The following is a 24,649-nucleotide window of genomic DNA, read 5'->3' as shown; positions in this document are numbered from 1 at the left end:
GTTGCGGAGATGGATTGGGACAAGATATTAACGGTTATTCGTGAGCAAAAGCCGAACAATGAGCAGGGCTTAAAGTTCATCATTAAAGTTCATGCTGGCGTGAGGCCGGCACCAACATGACTGTGCCACTCACGTATTTTCTTCTGCAAACGCAGGTTATCTACTGCTCCGTCGCGAATGCACATCATCGGAATGGCAGCGCAAGCGCTGAGTGTCGTACGTCGCCGGCTCTACTGTTCAAGGCCGAGGACGGAAGCCAGGACTACAGCGATGGCAGTGTGTGCCCGGCTACCCTGTTGGGACAGTGATCAACGAACCCTGGGTGGATGAAGGCCGTATCTACAGTGTACAAAAGGCGAACTGGATCAGTACAGCATTGGGGCGTGAGGCCGGCACCAACATGACCGTGCCACTCACGCATTTTCTTCTGCTAACGCAGGTTGGTGATTGTTCGAATGAGGGTTTCAGCTTTTTTGTATTCATGGTGCGGTTACGCCCCGTAGTTTAAGCGCTTATTCGAAGTGCTGTGCTGTGTCTTGTTATACCAGACGTCGCTTTGTTCTGCTGCGCAGATATGCGTTTTATTTTTTGCTTTTATTTCTGTGTGGTGATGTTGAGTTAAACCCTGGTCCGTCTACTGCAGAGACTGAGTCAAATTTTGGATGGTCAAAAAGAAATAAAGGCCAAATTACAGGCTATAGAGACGTCGCAGAATCAAAGTAAAACAGCTATACAGGAGCTGAAGTCGAGAATAGATTCAATGGAAAGCACAGTCGCATAGCTCGCAAACTTAAAAGAAGCTGTGACAGCATGTAGAAAGAAAACTGAAGATACGCATAGTATGGTGAAGGATTTATCTGCTAAAGTGGATGACTTGGAAAACCGCAGTAGGCGATCTAACTTGATATTTTATGGTGTCACTGACAGTGAAAGTCGCGAACTGCCCACTGCCTCTGAGAAAAAAGTGCAAGAAATCGTATCCGGTTTGGGACTATCGTCAGTGAAGATTGAGCGGGCGCACAGGCTTGGGCGGTACCAGAATAAACCTCGGCCGCTTATTGCAATGTTTTCAACGTATAAAGATAAACAGGCGATTTTAGCCAACGCTAAAAAGTTAAAAGGCTCCAATATTAGTATATCAGAAGATTTCTCAGGCGCAGTGCGCAGGAAAAGAAAGTTTCTTTGGGAATTCGGCAAAAGGAATGCTTCTGACGGTGCTCGCATAAATCTGAAGTACGATAAGCTGTTCTTAAATGGGCGAATATATGTATACGATGAAAGTAGCGGACAGGTTGTGCAAACAACATGACGCATGCGCAGATCCATAGCAGATGTAACTTTTCTCGTTGTCAATTGCCGCAGCTTCAAAAACAAAGTGGAAGATTTCCATAACCTAGTATGCATAATGAAGCCAAGCGTTGTGCTTGGGACAGAATCATGGCTGGATGATGACGTAACAAACATCGAGGTTTTTCCAAGCTGTTACACCTGCTTTAGAAATGATAGAAATCGTCGGGGTGGTGGGGTTGTTCATACTTGTTGACAGTTCACTTTCTTGTTCAGCACTTGATATTGGTGGCAGTACTTGCGAGGATGTACGGTGCAAGATCAGATTACCAAACGGAAAAACATTATCAGTGTGTTCATTTTATAGGCCTCCTACAAGTTCTCCCACTGCCATGACTGATTTTTCAAAGACGCTAGAGACCGTGAATGCTGATTATCTTGTGATAGGCGGAGACTTTAATATCCCAGAGCTTTCTTGGAATGAGCAATCTTCTAATGTGAGAGCAACATCTGCAGCTGCGAAGGAAATGTTAAACATGCTGAACACTTTTTCCCTAACTCAGATGGTAACACAGGGCACGAGACAAGATAGTATCTTAGATTTATTTCTAACTAATCAGCCAGATTGGGCAAAGACGGTTTTGGTGGTACCTGGTATTAGCGACCATAATGTGAAATGAAGCTGACGTACGAAAAGACGCAAACATCGGCGTCAAGAAAAATGTATAATTACAGCCAGGGAAACAAACCAGATATGCCTTGCATTAGAGAAATTCTTTCCAGAATTCGAACAAGTTTCCGGAGCAAGCAGTATTCAAGAGCTATGGCTCCTTTTTAGAGCAAAAATGCTTGACCTACAAGAAAAGTACGTGCCCTCGTGGGTCCAGACCCCACGTCGTACTAAATCTAAGCCATGCTTCAATGGTGAGCTTCGGCGACTTACTGGTAAACGGAACAGGATATATAAAAAATTTAAAAGAAACCCCACCTCTGAGACTTGCGAGCAACTTGAAACCGTCACAAAAGTTCTGCAGACAAAAATCCGTCAGACGAAAAAGAATTTTTCGGCGATTTGCCTTCGCAATCCAAAACAACGAAAAAGTTATTCTGGAATCTTGTCAAATGTAATAAAAAAGACAGAGTGTGTATTCCCTCACTTCAGCATAACGGAAAAGAAATAGAAAATAGCTTAGGCAAGGTCAGCTGCTTCAATACGTTCTTTGCCTCCATATTCTCATCGTGTTCGTCGAGCAGGGTTCTGCCTTCGCCTTCTGACAGAAGCGTGGCAAACATGGATGACATAGTTATCGATGAAAATGGAATTCAGTCTCTTCTCGACTGCTTAGACCCCAGCAAAGCCGGAGGGCCGGATGAATTGACAGGCGGCTTTCTCAAATTGTGTGCGCCGTTTATCCCACCATTTCTTAAGGTGTTATATTCTAAATCAGTGAGCACGGGAAGTTTGCCGCACGACTGGAAGGTAGCACGCGTTGTGCCTGTGTATCCGCGATGCGCAGCGCCTATAGGGGCGCCACTGAAAGCCGTGTAGCGGCGGTCGTTGGAACCGCTCGCGGGTCGCATAGCAGACGCCTCATTTGCGCGCGTGCGATTCGCCGGTTGTGCGCGTCCCAGATAATTACTTTTGCAGCAACAGTGTGCGCAAAGGAGCCGCACTTTATAATAGTGGACATGTGTCCGATGTCACAGCTGTGTGGGACGACAATGTCCCCATATGCGACAAGTGTTTGTCACAGACAATCGACAACAAGCTTCACCTACGAAATGGAGCTCATCGTAAGTACACCGCTTTCTTTATAACGTCCCGATCACTAACGCCTGCATGCGTTGACGCGTGAACCAATGTTTTTTCTCGACACAGTAGCTTCGTTTACGTGCCATGTGCTGATATAGTAGATTTTGAGGGAGTGCTGTCGCACCGGCGTAGATTTCACAGGGTCGGCAACGTGAAGGGTCAGCGTTGGTAAAACTTTGAAACCAGCACGATAAACTTGTGAAAAAATAAACGATAAGCTTGTCATCATCGGTGCAGAAGCGCACAGCGAACATTCTGCACCGATGATCGCATTCCAGTGCCATCAATAGGTAGAATGCAGCCGATTTCGTACAGCACACGTGTAATTCCACGGCGCTTTTGTTAAGGAGCCGTCACCTGCCCTACATTATCTCGCATTGTGCTTCGCGCCATTCGTTTTTCAAGAGAGCCTAGGTATCGCGTCTTATCAGTAATAACAACCTCATGTGAATTGTAGCGTCTACAGTGCAGGCGAGGCGACCAAGTGTAAACGTAGTAGTGTTCGTTGAAGACGTAGCGACATAAATAGAGAAATAAAAACATGGTAATCGTTCTCACACTGCCGTAAACAAAGCGCGATTGCTTAGCTTCTACGTCGTACAGCCGCAATCCACTGCCGCCATCGCTTTCGCTCATGAAATAGCACCGGAAACCTGTAGAAGTGCGTTCCTGGCGATTTTTTCTGTGTGTTTGAGCAGCCGACAACGCAGCAGTTATTTTTCGACATCGCTCAGGCCCGCCAGAATCGTTAAATCACGATGAAAAACACATCCATCCGTGCACTCGCGTATAGACGCTCGCGGGGACACTGCTCGCTGGGCCCCGCGAGCGCTTCCGAGGCGTGGCGGCAGATGGCGTCGTCGGCGCTTTGCGCATCGTCTATAAATCAGGCCCTCGTGAACTGGTCAACAACTATAGACCGATATCTCTAACAAGTATAGTCTGTAAAATATTAGAGCACGTCTTGTACAGTAACATAATGACACACATAAGCAATCAAAACCTTCTTAATCAAAAACAGCACGGTTTCAGACAAGGGCTTTCCTGTACAACTCAATTAACAGAATTCGTTCACGAAGTTTGTGGTGCACTGGATGATTGCTCCTGTGTTGACTCAGTATTTGTAGACTTCAGGAAGGTGTTTGACCTTGTAGATCACAAGTTGCTTGTATGTAAGCTACGTTGGTTTAATATCAATGAACAGATAATTAGATGGATTCAGGAATACTTGTCCTTACGTTCTCAGTATGTGGTGGTAAATGGCGCAGAATCTGGTGTGGCTCGCGTAACATCTGGCGTCCCTCGGGGCTCAGTGTTGGGCCCATTGCTCTTTTTAATATTCATAAGTGACCTTCCCGACACCATCGCTTCTTCCGTCAGATTGTTTGCTGATGATCTAATATTATATAGGGAAATTACAAGCTTTGCTGATACCGTTATCTTACAAAATGATTTAACTAAAATAGAAAACTGGTGCGGTAAATCGCAAATGCAAATAAACGTACAAAAAACTGTCCACATGCGTTTCACAAAGAAACGTATGTCCTCGGCAGCTTATACTCTATCTGGTTCTCTGTTGCAGACTGTTTCCGAATATAAGTACTTCGGGATATTCCTCACACCATCCATGTGTTGGCACAGGCACGTTGATTTCATTACAGGAAAGGCATGCAGGGTGTTGGGATTCCTACGGCGTAACACGAAGCTGTTTCCTCAGCAGGCCCGCGATCTTCTTTACAAGAGCTACGTGAGACCAATTTTAGAGTATGGATGCACTGTATGGGACCCTCCCACGAGTGTAGATCGCGACAAACTTGAGAGAGTTCAGAACATAGCGGCAAGGTACGTTATCGGTAGCTATGAAAGAAACTTTAGCATTACTGCTACAAAAGAAACATTAAAATGGGAACTTTTAGAAAAAAGAAGACAAACTTTACGCTTGAGGCTTTTTCACAATATATTTTATGGCCACATTGGAATAGACCGCAATCAGTACATTTTTCAGCCGCATTATATATCCAGACGAACAGACCATGAACTCAAAGTCAGAGAATATAGTTGCAGAACTAATCTTTTTAAAAGCACTTTTTTTCCCAGAACAGTTTCAGAATGGAATCGACTGCCTGCTACAACAGTAAGCATATTAGATAACGAAGCTTTTGTGGCCGCACTTTGACATCTTGTTCAGTCTTCGGCTTTAGTTGGTTTTCATACAAAGCTTATTTGTTATTACATAGTCTTTCTTTGTTTTTGTTTGTACAATGTTGTTTTTTTTCTTTCTGCATCTAAGAAAGCTTTCTTTTTCTTTTTTTACATTGGTGATTTGCATTGACATTCATACATGCTAGTGTTGCTTCTTATTGCTCATGATTGTGTGTGTGTTTTTTTTGTTTTTTTTTGTGTTCTTGCCTACCAATGTTGTTGTAATGTAATGCGTGTTTTACATCAACCTTGTTGTAACTGACTGTTTATTGTGGACTACCATTGGGTGTTCAAGCTGCTATGTATAACCCTCCAACTGTAATGCCTAAATGGCGCTGAGGGTACGAGAGTAAATAAAGAGAGAGCACGCATTCAGAAAGAGCGGCAGCATGTGAAAAAGGAGCGCAATGCTAAACTTGAGGCAAGACGCGTCAAAATGCAAGCAATCTATGCTAGCGAAAATCAGCCACTAGAGCGTCAAATAAGATTGGCACAAGCCACAGGGTGCATTAGACCGAATGAAAGAATGCCCACAGAGGTTTCACTGAGAGACATTAGTGTGCCCGATTTTGACGTCTGTGCTTCAGTTGAGAAAATGGATAGCGAGCCTTGTGTAAATGGCAGCAGTCTTTTGGGCGCTGAACACAGGGGCAATGACTTACACATTGTATACAGTTGCAGCAAGGCAACGCTTAGTGAAGAGGACGTGGATGTAGTAGAACAGTGCATGAAGGAAGCGAACGCGATCCGTACATGTAGCAAGGAGACAGTGAGTAGCCGTTTGCTGATGGGCGTGTATATTAAAGGAAGAAGTACGACGCATTCGCGAGAGATGCTTTCAGAGGATGCTAGAATAAATGATGTCCTTCAGGTGCACGGTGTCAAATGCGTGAAACTAAAACAAAATGAGACAGGTCCAAAAGCAAGGAGAACCAGTCATAATTATCAGGACGCAAGGAAGGTGGTGCAAGTTGTCAGTTGTGGACATGCGAGACGAAACAAAAAGGCCGCTTCAAAAGTGCTGAATATAGGTCCCAATCATCTGGCTGAAAGAGTGGGGCAGAGAAGTAGCGATGGACATTGTATTAGGACGCTGCCTAGGAAAGTCGTTCGGAAGAGGTGTCGGGTGAGTGGCAGCAAATGGATTGAGCGTCTTAGACAATGAGTCATTAGTAGATGCAGGAAGAAATTGAAGAAGACGCGAAATGTGAAAAGGCACAAATTTAAGCGTCTCAAATTTTCGGGCGTCCATAAAGAAAGCAAGATCACGCGAAGTAGGAGGAGTTCTAAATGTATAGCTTCGTTTGGAGTAGAGCAAGCGTGCTACGAACATTGCACTTGAGAACATTTGAACAGTCATTTACCTTGTACATTGTGTCATTCTTTTTTGTATATGACAGAGTATCGATATTGTGTTACGGACAATTAGGACGTTGTGATTGGTCAGTGTACTGTTTGGTGATGTGATCCGAAAAGTACGTTGTGGTCACGAATGAGGGAACGCAAGTGGAAGTTACATTATGACAAACTCAAGATGGGGCAACAAGTTTTTTTTTTTTAGAAAAAGAACTTTTGAAAAGGGGGCGTATGTCATGAGTAAGAGCCCTTCGAAAGAAGAAAGATGACAACGAAATGTTCGAAACGGCGTGAGTGCGCGCGCCATAACGTGGAAAAGCCCGAGGCGCGTGACTTGAGCTGTGATCGGGACGCAAGCAATGACGCGCTGGCATTGTCTACGTGGGCTTGCCAGAAGGTTGTCTCACCAGCAAGCGCACTGGCAACGGGAACGGCAGGAGTTCGACTGGCAGCCTGTGACGCGGACGTCCCGAGAGGTGGCTGGAGACCTCGACCTGGTTCGAGTGAGGCTGCTCGGCATGCAGCAACCGCGTGCAGCCATCACTGACGTTCCTGGCGCAAGCCCCCTTCGAAGCCAGCCACCGAAGACAGCCCCTGGTGGGCCACGTCAGCTCCTAGCACCGGGCATCAGCGACCGCCGCTAGGCTTAATCTCGGAGGCCTCCGCCAAGTCAGCGACGATGCCATGTGATAACGACGACAGACGACAATTCGGCAATGGCAAGGACGGCTACGGTCATGAAAACCGTAGAGATCACCGACTGGGAGACAACGCAACCGATCCCGGACATTGACGCGAAGTGCAGCAGCTGGGCTAAGTAAGGTCAGCCCTTTTCATCATGGTCAACTCGAGACATGAGTAGCACTAAGGCTATAGTGCTGTAGAGCTGCCAGACTTTATTTAGGACGTTTAGTTTGTAGTGTGGGTTGTGTGTACGTTTCGTTAGAATTTGCAGCTTTTGGGATTTGTTTGGTATATTATTTGTATTTCTTGAGTGCCGTGCGTGTGCTTAATAAATGTGTTGTGCAGGTAACAGAGTCCTGTCTGAATCCATTGTTCGTGACCACCTAAATCCAAGACAGTGACAAACATTTAACTGCAGTTATATTAATAGATATTGCCCTAGTTATAGGCCGTACAGTGCTTGAAACGAGCTACCAATAATAGTCGCTGAGCAGACGATGCCTGCCGCATCCACAAGTCTTTCGCTTGCATGTTGTGCACGCGTGCGCAGGTGGCCTTAGGAGGGCAAGCTTTCACCATCAGGTTCGAAGTGTAAGCTCACGCATTATCAAGAAGAGATCGGGAGGTGGTGGTGCTATGGCGAGCTTGAAAATTGACCCATGTGATGCAGATATAGGCAAAGCGCGTTCCAGGTCGGTAAACACACTCATGAGTCAACTCACTCAGACTCGGATCGAGCCGTGAGTCTGAGTGAGTCTGGGTGAGTCTGGGTGAGTAATATTTTGGTGAGTTTGAGTCCGAGTGATTCCAGTTGAGAAAAAATTTAGTGGGTCTGAGTCCGAGTGAGTCCGGTTGAGGAAAATTTGGTGAGTCTGATTTCGAGTAAGTCCTAAGTGTGAAATATATTTCTTGAGCGAGTCTGAATGAGCTTGTTTTTTTGCTGACGTATGGTCCCATCTGCTCATCTTCAGCATTAATACGTTCAAACCCTACTACAACGAAATTGACTGTGCGCGGAAAAAATTTCGTTCAAGCGAACATTTTGTTGTAGTCAAATCGAAAAAATATAGCTGACCTGAGCTAGTAAAACAGAGAAACTTTTATTTCCAAAATTTAAAAAGTGTCGGCTGCTTCCTTTTTTTCCAACAGCATCATGACGCGATTCTCATATACGCACTGCGATGCCATGTGGAAAAGCACGCTGAAACAAAGGCTCCCATGAATGAACTAAACAGAGGCACGGGTGCGCAACGCGAACTGCACAGTTGGACTAATACGCTGACATTAGCTAGTCGCCGACAGCAAGGTATCCGACAACGCCGAGATGCAGGCGTGCTATTGCGGAGCGATGACTTACACCTTACTCTATGGTATTCTTATCATCCACCACTCGTGGCTGGACAATCCCGTTGATTACACAGACGAATCGTTGCTCTGACCACCGGCCAAGAGCGAAAAGCGCGAAGAGCATTGGCATTGGACGTCTTGATATTGCTGCACTTTCTGCACTAGTTCAAGAGTTCTGCACTTTGGCGCTCGATTTGGCGAGTGCAGCACGCGTCACTTGCACTTCTGCACTCGCCGTGCTGCACGAGTTCATCTGCACTTCAGCACTAGCTTTCCCGCGAGTTCTTGTCTCACACAAGTAGCGCAAGGTACATGGCATTGCTGCACTTTTTCCCTCGATTTGACTGATGCACCGAAGCTGCTACTGTCGTGCTGCACTCACATTGAAAGAACTGGCACGGCACTTTCGTGAACTACATCCAGAAAGTGCAGCCAAATTGAGGAGACCTTGGAAAAGGCATCACTCTGCGACTGCACCCCGGGCTGCAGTGTGGGAAACTGAGCTTCGGCTTTGGATTGTCTGTGACTAAGAAGCAACTCAAGCTAGTGGCAAAAGCAGGGCAGTCTCATCGCTGTCGCTATCAAACAATGGTGGCCCCCATGCTCAGTCCAGAGTAGGGTGGCTAGAATTGGGAGGTGTGAAAACCGGCTGCTCTAAGTTGGCCTCCATTCGCGATCCCGCAGCGGTGGCGCTGTAGTCGGAGGCGCTGCCAGCTTGCGCTGTGGTAATGCACTCGCGCATGGGCGTCGGCAGGATTTTGTCTTCAGGGGTGCAAACCCGTGCTGCATCGCGTATGGTGGAGTGGGGGAACGCTGGTGTGGCTTCAGGGAGGCGGGGAAGTGCCCTTTTTACGCCCCCTGCCAACGACCATGCACTCGCGTCGGTCGTTGCTAGATTTTCGCCAGTGAAAGAGCTTTATCAACATAAACATTTTTACGAATTCCCAATACATTTATGCCTCACTCAAGGATCACGGCATTAGTGCGAACCTTTCGGCAGCCAACAACCAGGCATAATTCGAGCCTCCATAATGAAACCATTCTTCGATGAAGTGCTATTTCGAATGAACCAATGTTTACATGTTTGATGAAGGCAAAATTACCTTCATCTTCATAAGATTTATCTACACATTTACGGAGTAAAAGAGAAAGCTTCTTCCTGCAGGAGCGTTATATCTTTGACGACGTTTTCTAACATTATCACGCGATAACCTTTGATACATTGTAGTTACCTCGAGAGTGCGCCTTGCCTTGTCCATTATTTGTTCCTTGCCATTTACTCAATGCTGAATTTGCATTACACTCGAGGTCGCGCTGTCACGGAGCCAGTGTATGCTCAAAGTCGAATAGAAATTGAGACCGCAATTAGTTTCATGGCTTCAACAAAATTTAATTAGCATCATTTTCTGAGCAATACACTGGCGGATACTTTTGTAGGTGATGCGCATGTATTCAATTTTTTTTAATTTGTCCTCGCTTTATCCCTGGTTGAGCCCCTTCAAAGGAAAATGAACCCTCGATCGTGATGCAAAAGAATTTGACCACTGATATTGTCAATTTTTCACATGTTCGACGTAGCCAATTTCTGCAACACGCTCCTTAAAGAGCTGCAACAAGCTGCCTACTATTTTTGAATGCAAGCGCACTGTGCTGAACACAAGTGTCAGCCTGCTGTGTCAAGTTGTATAGTAACGTTGATGGATACAGCAGCCTTCAAATATCCCATTTGCTAGTTATCTGACTTTGCAGCTCTCATGCAGTGTTTTCTATTAGCACGATGCACGCATTTTTGCAGTGTGTGCAGCCTGATAGCAGAATGCGCTTTGTAACTGCGTAGCCCGCGATTAAATACACAAGGTGAGCAACGCTGCGTTGCTCTTTATAGTAGATGAAAGTATAATAAATAAAATAAAAACAGAAGAAGAAAATAAAACGTTCAGATTAATTCATTTATCACTTGCCCGTGCTTGTCACAGACGCACGCAAAAACCTTTGCAGCACTTGAACGGGTTCAGTACATTTACCGTGTGTCAAAATGTTTTTTCACAGATGGCCGAATTCTCGCTGTATCGCTCTGTCGGCCTTCGGGATTGCCTGCTTCCAAACTGCGAATCCGTCTGCATGCCGACGCACGGGAAAGTGACACTTTTTCCGCACATGTTCTGCACACCGAATTACAGCGCCTGGCACAAAACACGGTCCTTGTGTATATCTTCTTTGTCTCCGTGCGTTTGCATGAATCCATTAAGATGGTTGCTGAGTTTCTTCTTTTTTTTTTTGTAGACGTCATTCCTCTCAAGGAACACTAACACAAGGAACTCGTAAAAGCACGTGCACGCCAACGAATCTGACAAGCTTCCGTCGCAAGCGGCTTACACTGCCGTCTCCCCCATCCCCCATGCGAGCAGGCAGCGCCTCCGACTGTCGCGCTATATCTCGACCTAGCGGAGGGATCGCGCAACGCGGCACCTTCGGGCAAGGGAAACACGGCTCGCTTTTAACACCTCCCCATTCTAGCCACCCTATCCAGAGTTCTTCAATCATACCAGTTGCGAAACTGTGTTGCGAAACCCAGACATGCCCGTGGCTAATTCTGCACAGCCTGCAGATTGTCGCTCCATCTGGGAGCAGCGATACAAAACACTAGATCTGCGGTGCTGCCCCCTGTGTGTTTCTCGCAAGCTGCTCAACTCTGCACGCACCACTAGTGTCGTCGCAAGTGTTTATTAGTTTATTTTTTGGTCAACTGAAAACGGTGACGATCAGCAGACCCCCGTGATTTCGGCCAATGGCATGTCCGGATTTTGATACATGGGGCCTATGGGGAGTTCTGTAACTTATATGATTGAAGAACTCTGAGCTCAGTCAGAAGCGGCAGTTTCTGGTGGTGCCAACATGTGATTTAGACTTTGTAGACATGTTTTTATGTTCTAAAATGCAACAAAATGTTCGAGATTGTGTTTACTGCATGGCAGAAGAAAAATAGTTGTGGTTTATGCATCGACTCCTATGGACTGCTGGCGAGGAACTGAGAATTTTTCGTTGTACTGGAAATTTCATTGAAGCGGCGTTTGTTGTAGCGGGGTTCAACTGTATCTGCGTTGCCTTGGCTGACGTCAATGCCCACGTCTAGTCACACATATTTCAACACTCTAGCATTCACATGCCAGCTCAATATTTATTCATCAGTGGTGGGAGTTACAGAAAGTGGGGGTGCCTTGACCTCCCCGTGCAGTCCTTTTCACAGGACGTTCTCGATAAGCAAATAATGTGTGTCATGTCTTTCAATGAATGCAACCACTGATAGCTCTTACTTGGAAAGTATGAGATCAAAAGGCATATTGTAGAGCACTGATTATGTGAGATATTGGCGTTAAAGGGCATTGATCGAAAAAACTAATTTATGCTAACGCACTCATGAGTCAACTCACTCAAGACTCACGGCTCGATCTGAGTCTGAGTGAGTCCAGGTGAGTGATAATTTGGCAAGTTTGAGTCCGAGTGAGCCCTAAGCACAAAATATATTTCTGGAGTGAGTCTGAGCAAGCTCTACTTTTTTTTTGCCGACCTACGATTCCATGCACTTTGTTATTTAGCGGCGTTCGCCAAACACTTGAAGCGATCCTATCACAGCAACTAGTAGTTCCCAGCAGTGGCCATTCATCAAAGGCACGAGGGGAAAGCGGTAATAAGTAAAACCTAAACATGAACTGATGGTATGTAAAAGTCCCATCATTTGTTGGAACAAATAATACTTAAGCTATCGAGTTCACGTCATACAGAATTATAGTTTTCGCGTTATACAAACTATTTCACGCAGGTGATTTCCCTGTGTGCGACGCCTTTTTTCTCGTTTAATTACCAAACTTGGAGCCGGCGAGGAGGCCCAAAATACACACCAAGTTGTGCATAAAGCGCAAGTGGTGATTTGGTACTGGATGGCCTTGAACCGATGAGCTTCATCCAAGAGCATGCATTTTCCCTTCTCCGATAGCGGACTGTCACGATGGAGGGTGCGCGTCAGTGCTGTTTAGCCTACTCAAGAATCCTTGCGCTGTGTTCATAGGTTTCAACAATCATCACTTGTTGCACTCACTCAAACATCTGACAGAAAAATGTAGGAGTTACCAAACGTAGGACATAAGTGCATAAACGTGGGTGCCCCGATGCGTGCTACAGGGCACTATCAATGTCGATGCAACCAACCAGTTCAAAAAATGAATGTGGCAACCATGACATGCCTCTGGCCACAAAGCGTAGCCTTCAAGATTTGATGTCAATGAGTAGATTAATCAGAGGAGGATGATGATGTTGGCTGGGAAGTCGCTTAGTGAGGAAAGTAACCTCTCGCTAGTGAGGAAAGTAACCACTAGTGCAAGAGCTAGCCATGTTGGTAGATCCGATTTGCATGCTCCTTAATACATGGAATTCTAAGGAGCTTGGCCAGACTGTGCCACTTGGCCTCAGTAATAGAGAAATTCAAATTAATAAGGTGATAATTAACAAGCTTTCAGTGTATTCTTGTATAACAGAAGCGCAAAAAGGAGAAGAAAGTGCACACTTCCTTGTCCTTTTTGCACTTCTGTTATACGAGAATGAAGCTCGCCTTTCTTTTACTTTTGGTGGAGTTTGTCACAGGGTTATGTGCAGGAGAGTGCACATAACGGGTGTACAGCCGCTAAGTCTGACCCAACAGCATCAGATTGGTACCCTCATATAGATAGCCACAACCCTATAATGCCAACTAAAAAGCAAGAGAAGCAAATGAAAAAAAAAAAAAATGCCATCAGGATTCATTAACTGCTGCCTTGTGTGCTCACAAAGTGTTCTTAGTTGACACAGCTTTGAGTCACTGGCGTACATTTTGACAGCGGTGAGTTGGCAGCTGGCGACTACAGGCTCGCGTTTCTTTCGTTAGCCCTCTGAGGGTTTTTGACGTATATGTACGGTGGCAGTTTTCCGTCCCGCAAGGTCTTTGCCGTACGGGTACGGTTTCGACCCTCTGTTTGAAATTTCATGGCATGCATGCTCCTTGGGAGGTGCTGCCACCTCCTAGGACTTACATGAAGCGTCTGAAATTTGACTGCGCTACCTGCCTGTGGAGATAAACAGAGCTGATTTCCGGCTTCAGCACGTTGCATGGTCTGCGGCAACGCTCCTCCATGGTTTTGGTTTCACTGCACTTCCTTGCAGGGGCGGCAGAAGTTGATATCTCTCTTTATTGGTTAGCTTGTTTATCACCGACGCCCATGAGGTATTCTCGTTCTTCAGAAGCATGGCACAGCAGCCAGATGGCCGAAAGCAATTCGTTGCTCCAAGAGAACAGACATACAGTTCATGTGTGCGGACTGCAATTAGGCACTGTGTGGAGACCAGTATTTCAAAGAATACCACACTCTGAAATACTATTGAACATTTTGCAGTTCTTTGTGATGCTGACACCGAAATACTGTTTCTGACAATCCTTTTTTTCTTATTTTACACATTTTGTACATTCCAAATCCACATTAATGCAATCTGACCATCTGGGAAAGTTAAAAAAAAAAATTCGACCCTCAACGGGTGAATATTAATATGTTCAAAATGAAACACAAATGCAAAACCATAAAATATTGTGGATCGGTTGGTGTTGCACAACACACAAGGAAAAACAAAGCCTTATATGCTTGTGCAGGCCTCTTTATCCCAAGGTGTCTGTCCCTAAAAAATTTCCAAGCACACACCACTCCAGCCCTCTGGACAAAACTGCATGCAATTTTACGAGGCACACAGCCCGAAGCAATGAAAGACCTCTGCATACCTTGTACTGTGTCTCACCAGGTGTGTTGGCCAAGAAAGGTGGCTGGCCAACCAGCATTTCGTACAAAATGACCCCAACACTCCACCAGTCACACGACTGTCCGTAACCTGCAAGCAAAGATCAGGCACCTTCTGTGGTCGTCATGCAAAAGGGATGCAATCCTCATCCGCTGATTCCTTTGCTTGTGTTTCAGAAATACCAATTGAATGCACCACACGTACACACTTTGCAGAACCTCACTAAATACAGCCAAACCTCAACATACTTGCAGCTGAAACTTCACTATACCGCAAACTCTCCCACACTATAACAGTAAGATGACCTCACAAGTTTCCAGAACAGTCATGCGTCTCATCAGTAAGGTAGTCTAAAATGAAAGCAGAGTAGCACGAGTGCTGGCTGCGAGACTCGTCTCAAACGCGTGGAGCTCTCTAGCATGACCGCGGCAAAATGGTAACAATAAATCATAGACTACTTATACATAAGTTGCAAATATAAGCAATGCTGCCCTATAAGAAAAACAACATCTTTTCAAAGGCTGCACATGTGCAAAACACACAGACAAAGCAGCTGCGCATGTATTGAGAATGGAAGCATATAAGTGGGATCTGTTTAAACTTGTGAATTTGGAAAAGCATGTTCCCGAACCTGCAGTGCCGTTAAAATGAATGAATACAAAAAAAAAAAAACGCTGTGGCTGAAAGTCGCCGACAAAACTTTAAGACCTTGATTATGTGGATGACACCAGCATCAACTATACAGTTGATATCTAGAATGACATTGATATTCTGCACACTGTACACAGCCGATCAGGGATACATCAAACTTGGATTTATCAAATTGCCGGTTATATAGAATAGTTGCAAAATCACCTTCAAAATTCCATGCAGAAGTATAGGGCTCATGAACACGTGTATCTAACATGTGTATCTAAAACTCGTACGCCAACGCGTTCAATAGATTGAACACTGCGCCATACTGAAGCCCTCCAAGTGCATTTATCCTAAGAAATATCGATCACCTTTTGGTAGCGTGCTAACCAGTTGCTACACCTCTTTGTGTGCGCAGGAGGTTAGCTTTAGGTTTGAATGCATGGCAACAACGTTTGTCAAGTAGGCTGACAGCCAAAGGCACCAAATGCGGCGAACACCAAAGAACTAACTCTGTACTCGTGGAATTTACGACTTGCTCATGGGCAAAGTTACTTTGCAAGCTCTTAGTTAGACAACCAAATGAATCCAACTCGCGGCCCTGGTCACTTAGACATATTTTAAAACATGCCCCACATATTTAGAGCTCTTTGAAGCCCAGGCACATGAAAAAAAGTCAGTTTTGCTGCAAGGGCAAACCAATGAACGTGATAGCGACAAATTAGAATGTTATACAAAGTAAGGCTAGCTGCTAGCTCAACAAAATGCTGGCATAAGAAAATGTGGCCTTATGCCAGTGAGCAAAGCAACCTTCAACATAAACTGAGCACTTTCAGAGGTTGAGCAGCCTGCTGGTGACCACTATGCAGCTGGAGCAACACGTGCGACGGCTGGCACACTTCTCCACTTGAGCCTTCCCTTCATTCGCGCAGAGAATATGCAAGTTGTGCCAATCTGTTGCAATCAATGCTCCTCTGCATGCATTGTGGACAGTACAAAGCCCACCGCATCTAGACAATTTACCAGTCTCAGGTCGCATTGTTTTTAAGGCCTTCAAGGAGTTGTAAATACCCTCCTTTATGCATTTCCAATGCTCATCCATATAGGCATCACCACGATGACACTGGTCAGCCAGCCTTTGCAACCAAAACACGGAACATCTTTCCTGGCATGAGATGAAATAGGCCACATTGAGCATTAAAGAGCACAGTTCATATTTATGCAAGAAAAAGTGATAGCACAGCGATGCGCTCTATTCTGTCTGCCCGATGGCGTAACAATACTCCATGCAAAAGACCGAAAAAATGCAGAAGCCGAGAAACGAAAGACTTGGAAAATGAGAGTTGCACTTTTTGTTGCTGCGACTCTCATTTATTTGCAAGATTTGTTTGCAGCTGGAGTCACTCATTAGGCAAATAAATAGTGTCTCTTGGCCATAGGTCGGCAAACTCACTCATGAGTCGACTCGCTAAGACTCACTCAAACTCAGATCGGGCCGCGAGTCTGAGTGAGTCCGGGTGAGTAATATTTTGGCGAGTTTAAGCCCGAGTGAGTTCGGTTGAAGAAAATTTCAGCGAGTCTGAGTCCGAGTGAGTCCAGTTGAGGAAAATATTGGTGAGTCTGAGTCCAAGTGAGCCCTAAGAAATATATTTCTTGAGTGAGTCCGAGTGAGCTCCACTTCTTGTTGCCGACTTATGGGCCCATCTACTCATCTTCAGCACTACTATCAGCCTTATGTCGGCTTACATTTATACTCGTTTATTCATACATATCTCAACACACTAGCATACATGCGCCACCTCAATATTTATTGTACAAAGGCAGGAGTTAGGGGAAGGGGTGCCATGACCTCAAACTCTTTCATGGGAAATTCTTGATAAAAATATTTCGTGTGAGTCGCGTACTTCATAAAAAAGTCCTTACTGGATCGATATATGGTAGTGACGATATATGATATATTATAATTTGTATCTGAAGGTACAAGGTCAAAAGGCGTATTGTAGAGCACTGATTATGTGAGATTTTGGCGTTAAGGAGGATTGACACCATGATTGAAAAAGCTAATTTTACGCCAATGGACTCATGAGCCGACTCACTCCGGCTCACTCAGACTCGGGTAAAGCTGCGAGTCTGAGTGAGTCTGGCTGAGTAATATGTTGGTCAGATTGAGTCTGAGTGAGTCCGGCTGCAAAAAATTTAATGAGTCTGAGTGAGTCCGGTTGAGGAAAGTTTTGGTGAGTCTGAGTCCGAGTGAGCCGTGAGAGCAAAATATATTTCTTGAGCGAGTCTGAGTGAACTCCAATTTTTTGGCCGACCTATGCTCTAGGCCAAGCTACTCAGAGTTTGCCCTATATATTTTCCGCGTTTTCAATAACGATTTCAGTTGTTAGTATGCGCTTGTGCTGTTCTGTTTTCCCTTTGTACACATTTTTTTTCGCAGTTTCCCTCATAATGAAATACCAACTCGCCCAACAGTCTATTCTTCAGAGTTTGAGTCAAGACTGTCGTCTCTGATAGCAGCCTCGTCACCAGCTTCACCATCACTGTTGTACACCAGGACGTCTTCTATCCCTTCCAAAACATTTGAATTCCCAGTCTTTTTAAAGCTGTGCACTATGATATCTGGGGAAATAATGGCCCATCCACGTGCAAAGGAGCTCCACCGATAGCATCATTATCTTGCCTCCATTGGTCATGGTGTGTGTGCTTTCGGCCATTAATTTTGCACGTAGCCTCCAACCATTATCCTTGAACGGGTTGTTCAAGGACATGTCTACAGGTTGCAGCACCTATCTGAGACCGCCTGGAATAATGGCTAGATCAGCCTGCTGTTCCTTCAGCTTTGTCCAAATTAGGCGACCGTGGAAGCTCTCAATGACAAGCAGTGACGAGTTTCACCGAATGGTTGTCGGAAGGAAGCACAACTTGACAATGATAATTTCAAGGGGATAAGTGCGGTGAGCAATTCCTACAAGGGCTTAATTATAATTGGTTTTCGTTGTGTATGTACCATATTGGATGGATTCAAGAGCCCGCTTTGATACGTTTATACCTGCTGGTAGGAGTGCGTTAAACTGTTGAATAAGCTACGACGATATTTTCTGTCTCTTGGGGACCGGAAGTTTGAAGTATGCAAATTTGAGATCGTCGAAGTTGTGAACATTAAAATGCTGTGCCACTGCTTTTGGTAATTTCTTCGCCACGTCCATGCGATGCCTGTTTAACACTTTGCTGCACAATTTTTTGTTTCGTCATAATATTATCCATGGAGTTTCACGGAAGCATAACAACAGCTGTACTACCAGTGAAAATAAAATTCTTGGACTTTTACAGTTTGTATAAGCAGAAGAAAGGTACACTGCAAACTTTTAAGGAGCGAGTAAAGAACAAATTGAAGGAGAAAGATACTCAGTGCAACTCGAACCCAAAGGATTATTTGCACATGACAATGAGTAGGTGCACCCATGTTGTAGTCTGGTACAAAAGAAAACAATTGTTCTTGCTTGTTGAACAAAGCTCGTTTCCACACTTCTAGCAGTACATCTTGCAGATTTCCATGCAGCCAGGAAACTTGAAGCGACTTTCAATGTTCGGGTTGAACATTAGAAGGAGAGAGATTACACCATTGTTTTTATTAATAGTGGAATTGAGCGAGCAGCATGGCAGGAACTCCTAGTCTGCGGTCCCTAGGATGATTCCGACGATGTTTCTGTATTATCGCACGGAGGACCTCGGGAGGACAAAAAGGATCGTAACAAAGCGAATAAAATTTGTGGCAATATAGACCTAAATGCAGCCACAGCTAAACAGAAAGCCTGTGTAATTTAAGAGCAGGCAGAACTACTTTTATTACACGTTCCAGGTTCAGGAACGAAGAGGAAGAGGATCGCGAGGGCACGAAAGGTGGGGACGCTCGCAACTGAGCGCAGAGCACAGCATGTGATAAAACACCACCACAGCACAGAGTGTTTTAGCGATATGGCCCACTGAACCAAACAATTTAGAACGTAGTAGCAGAGACGTAAGGGTATACCCGGGACGAAGCAATATGGTAGTGCACGAATACACCGAACTCCTATGAGAAAATTTGGATCTACGACCTAAAAACGTGCTGCACACATGTTGAATCGAAATGGATTTACACTCATGATACTTAAAATACGAGCGCATAACTTAAACAGGGACTTGGAAGACCATGAATCACCAACTCGCCCAATCAGCCATTTTAACAAGTTACACTCACGATCATCACCAGCCCTGGAAGGCCGCTGTTTTCACTATCAGAAGGAATTACTCTGCCACAGAAGCATTTCGGATCCATTTCCATTTCTGAGGAGAACAAACCCATGTACACGTTGCATTTGCACAGCATAGCAATGTTCCATAACCCCGTTACAACGGATCTGCTTACAACAGACATTCGGATACTACAGACCAATTTGCGGCGTTATGCCAACCTCTTTATCTGCTCTATTGATTGAGTTTCGTTTACAGTGGATTCTGGTACAACGGACATTGGGATATAATTGACTAAAATGTCAGGCCAGCAAGGTGGTCAGGACCCTTTTGCAATGGACTTTTCTGCCACGGACATTCCAAATTCAATAACTTCCGACTTCAAACATCGCTTGACATAATTTCGGGACGGGAACAGCGCACCGGATATCGACGTACCGATTTAAACAAAGGCCGTTGATCTCCGGTCTGTCAATGATCAGTTATGCCTAGCCGCGGCGACAAAAAGTCGGCGCATAGCGTGCTTGGCATTGCGTTTTGGGGTGCCGACGCGTGAAATTGCTAGCTGCTGCCACCGCTGCTCTGATTGGTCGCTGCACTGTCAGCTTGCCCAGAGGGTACGCTATGGTACCGGGGGGTACGCTCCCACCCGCGGTTCTGAGGAGCCAGCGGGCAATGCGATTCATTGCTTGTGACGGAGCACATTGTGGCTTCTTCGCTTTCGCATGTCCCCTAGTGTGATGTTCTTGCCCGCAAAGTTTGGATTCGTCTCATACATGGCCGCCGTGAGCGTAGTTAGGCCTAGCCACGACTTCGAGCAGAAAGCTTGGCTGCGATGTGTATGGCCACGGTGCCCGATGTTTCAATGTATGTCCTGCTCGATCGCGAGTACAAAGAGTTGTTCCCGGATGGTCTTCATCACGAGGTCCAAAGTGCTGATGAGCGAACATTTAACCGCGGGTCTGACTATTCAACGCTATTACAGTCGGTCTGAGACGCGCGTCTGCAATGTTCGTGACGAGTGCGACGCAATATCGTAATCTGATGATTGAGCTTCCGCTTGAAGCCGCCAAAGTAAAGCGTAATTATATCCTAAACGATCGTCAACCCGTGAACACAGAACGCGTCACTAAGTAGCGAGATTTTCACAGCCGCGACCTCGCGACGCACAAGCAGCAGACAACGCACTCTCGGAGCGAGCATCGGTCCAACAGACGAAAAAAACCAGGGCAAGGGGGCACTGCTGTGCCTCTCCGAAAAGCGGCCCCTTTTTCGGAAATCTTGTCATGCGGTCACGCACGGCGCTCCGCTGGTGGTTTGTTCACATTGCGGCTGCGTGAAATCTGTCTCGCTGCACGCATGTGCATGCTTTCTCTCTCTCTCCCCCTTTCATTTTCTGCTCGCGCTACGCGTGCGCTCTTCAAGACGCTCGTGCGCACGTTCTCCTCTCATGCTATGCTGAGCAGCAGTGCGTGTGCTCTTGCTTGCGGTGCTCATGTGAGCGTGCTTGCGCGCAAACCTCGCACTGTGCTTGCTGTAGTGTTGTATATAACTGTAGGTCGTGGTCTCGCGGGGTCGGTGGAGACGGTGTTAGAGCACGTTTGTCAAGATACTGGCCAAAAAAGCCACCCTTTTGGCGACGGTAATGGCCAGATGGTCGAGAAAGTGAAAGATTGAAAATAAATTACCGTGCTATGCTTTTAGAATGGTGAAAACAAATGGCACCATGATTGAGCAGGACATTTATGAGGAGAACTTCTATATTGTAAATGTGAAAAGATACACCGACCAAAAAAAGAACGCAGTTTACTTGACATTCCAGCCCCCCATACAGGAGCCTTGTTCACAATAAAAGCCATAAGGATGGCACAGCGTATTTAAGTATGCCTAAGTATGTGACATAAGCAGCGATAGTACATTGTCGGAAGCGTCCCATCACTCCTGTTCAGCGTGTGCGTAGTCTGTATATGCAGAGATTCCAGGTGTAGACGTGATGCAAGCTTCTTTTCTTTGGCCAGAACAAGCGCGCCTGTCCAGTCAATTTGGTGGCTTAGTATCGAAGCTTGGGCGTGTTGGTTAGACATCGGAGGGGATACAGCGCAAGAGAAAACGAGGACAAGTCAGCGCTCTGTGTGCGTCGCCTTTCTTGTCCTCGTTTTCTCTTGCGCTGTATCCCCTCCAATTTGGTGGCCTGTAGATTCCTCGTGCTCACCGAGGGCATTTGAGGCAATGTGCCGTTTCCTGATGCCATATTCGTGTTGTTTGACTCTTTTCTTGAAGTCACCGCTCTCACCGATGTACTGTCACAATCATGGCAACCTATGGCGTAAACAACACCCAGGAAATTTTCACTCGGCAACTTGTCTTTTACGTTGACTAGGGTGTTCCTTATCTTCCGAGCTGGAACATGCGCGATTTCGACGTCGTACCTGCGCATGATGCGAGCGACGGTCTCACTGGTTCCGGGTACATACGGGATGGCCATTCGCTTATTCAATGCCGTCTCTTAAGAAGCTAATGGCAAGGAAAAAAGAACCCGATGTTACAATGGAGAACGGCGCGGTGTGCAAAGGTTCCGTTTTCGCCAAGCTGCGCTGTGCTCGCGTGGTCGTGTCTCAGTGGTAGATTCATTATCGCACACGACTGCATGTGCCTTGCATGCTCATGAATGTTGCTCTAACGGAAAGTTCAACAAAATGCCCCGTCAATGTTATGTTGTGTAACAATGTTGTGTGTGTCCTTCAGAGCAGAAACCACAGCGTCGGCTGCCGGGCAGTAAAGGCGGGCAACGTTGGGCAAGACAAATGATACATCAGGAGGCCTTTTCAAGCACGCGATTTGAAGTGCGCTAACGCTGTGTGGACCACTAAAACGTGAATAAGCATTTCCCTGACATGAAACAAGCACTACGATGTTTACGGAACGCTATTTCAACAATCAACACTGACTTGACATTTGCCTTTAGTGTTTAAAGAAGTAGGCCGATAATTACAAGTGCTCGCCTCGTCACCACTCTTGTAGGGAATGACATTTGCTCGTTTCCAATCATCAGGCACCCTGCGATAAAGATTTTCTGAACACAGCTGTAAGAAACGGGCTGATGGAAACGGCACAGTTTTTTAAAATGAAGTTTAAGATTATTTATGTTTCGGAGTGCATTTGAGTATATTTGGTTATACTAGGCTAGTCAAGCTGTCCGGGGACAGCTTTTTTCCTACAATCCCCCCATCTGTATTTCACAAAGATGGCAAATAAACTTATTATTATTATTATTATTATTATTATTATTATTATTATTATTATTATTATTATAAATGCTAGCGGCTGGTTGGGGTGTGCTACAAGGGCTCTTCTATCTAGTGATTTCCTATCTAATTTACATGCTTCGTTGTAGGCCATATTCAGAGCGCCATGCAGGCAATTTCTTTCAACTAATCTTTCCTTTAAGTTGCTCAAGTGGTGAACGTAGTCGCGGTCGTTGCTACGGATCCTTCTTATAAGTCTTGCCAGTCCGACAAATATCCTTTGTTTGCAGTGTCGTGGGTGATGACTAGTGTAATCTGTGGTGTGCGGGTTCAAGCCAAGGCGGCTGAGGATGCAGGCTGAAGCCTGAGGGCCACGGAGTCAAAACGCACGCTCCATGTCCCCAGCAGAAGTGACCCAGTTTATTTCAAACACAGCCAAGAGGGCGCCGAATAGTCGACTTGGCTAGAGTTACTGCACGGATTTGGCATTCACGCCCTCTACATTCCATGCCCCCTTTTGGGAAAATAAAAGAAAGCAACACCTCGCTCTCGGGTATGTAACCTTATGACCAATGCCTCATGGCACGCTCTACAAGTTTAGCCACACCGGTGGCCTAACGCAATGTCCAGACCGAGTGCGCACAACCGATACAGGCGGTCTTGAGGAAGTAGCCGGGGCAACCGATGGCGATGCAGCTGGTAGAGGAGTAAATGCCCAGGGAGTTGGACAGCTGCATACATGCTCTGTGTAAGTTGGAGTCTGTGGCGGGCTAAGGGATCCTTGTGGCAGTGGACTGTAGCTGCCAAAGTCACAACCACCTAATGACGGAGACTGCTGCAGTACCAGATGGTTCCGGTTGCGGACGAGAGCACCCACATCTGTCTGGACCACGTAGGTGTGGACGCTGCGCTGGGAGAAGAACTGTGCCAGCACAACCTGCGTCGCGAATCCAGACTCTTTCCCCCTCCCCCAGGGGACGCAAATCTTGTGCTGCATGCCATTGGTCAAAATCTTGATGCTGGCGACGTCACTGGGGAGTGCCGCACCTGTGGAAGTCGGCAGCACGAGGGGCTCCTGGAAGCAACATGGCTGTTGGCACCAGAAGGCCAGTCCTGTGGCTGCACCCCATGAGCAGCTGAGTGGGGCTGTACCCGGTCACATCAGGTCTGTTATGGTATGACAAGAAGGTGAAGGGCCAGTCTGGAGACTTTTTGAAATTCCTTGACAGTCCGCACCATCTGCTCGACATCGCACACCTGGGACTGCTGGTGATGTGGGAGAAGCCTGGGAGAAGACGTGGAACTCTGCTGATGAAAACTGAGGACCATTGTCGCTGACGTGAGTCTCTGGGATACCATGCCTTGCGAAGACGCTTTTGATAATAGAGATCACCGCTGTGGACATCGTCGTGCGGAGAGACAGCACTTCTGGGTACCTTGAGTAGTAATCGACGAGGAGAAGGTAGTCTGCTCCTTTGTGATGAAAACCGTCCACCCTGACTCGCTCCCAGGGGTGGCTATAGGCTCACTGTAGGAAGCAGTGGCTCTGCTCGCTGGACTCGCGTGGTGGCGCAGTTCGGGCATTTCTCCACCATGGTCCTTATCTGGTCAGCCACCAGACAGCCCCCCGGCCACGGTTCACTCCAAGGTGGCCATCGTGGATGAGGGACAGGATGTGCAACCGCAGAGAAGTGGGCACCAGTAGGCGTCCCCCACGGAGGAGAAGGCTGTCATCAATAGTGAGTTCAGCACGATGAGCCCAACCTGAGCCACGCTGACCGGCACACTCTCCTTCCGAGGCTACCTTTGCTTGCAGTACGGCCCGAGCTGAGCGCACTCCCAATCTGCAGCCTGGTGAGTATGGAAGCTGCCGAGGAAGAGCGCAAACGTGGGAGGGATAGCGTGGAGCGCTTCTTGGACGCAAAGCTCTACCTTGTCGACGTCTGGAGTCGTCGGCAGCTGGGCCCGCAAGGGTCCCGCAAGAGTGCATCTGCGGTAGCGAACTGTTTCCCAGGCACATACTTGACGT

General features: G+C 46.4%; 1 protein-coding gene and 1 pseudogene across 1 annotated transcript in view; both read right to left on the bottom strand.

Annotated features, from left to right (window-relative positions):
- LOC119397116 (serine/threonine-protein kinase LATS1-like) overlaps nt 1-24,649 on the bottom strand; it is a 136,383-nt gene that overhangs the window by 10,684 nt on the left and 101,050 nt on the right. The window contains 1 exon segment of the mRNA XM_037664557.2: nt 14,490-14,596. Coding sequence (XP_037520485.2) covers nt 14,490-14,596 — 107 coding nt within the window.
- Nucleotides 23,218-23,859, bottom strand: LOC125758925 (uncharacterized; annotated as a pseudogene).

This window comes from Rhipicephalus sanguineus, chromosome 6 (genome assembly GCF_013339695.2).
Source record: "Rhipicephalus sanguineus isolate Rsan-2018 chromosome 6, BIME_Rsan_1.4, whole genome shotgun sequence".
Lineage (NCBI taxonomy): Eukaryota > Metazoa > Arthropoda > Arachnida > Ixodida > Ixodidae > Rhipicephalus > Rhipicephalus sanguineus.
This window is presented reverse-complemented; position numbering and strand designations above follow the sequence as displayed.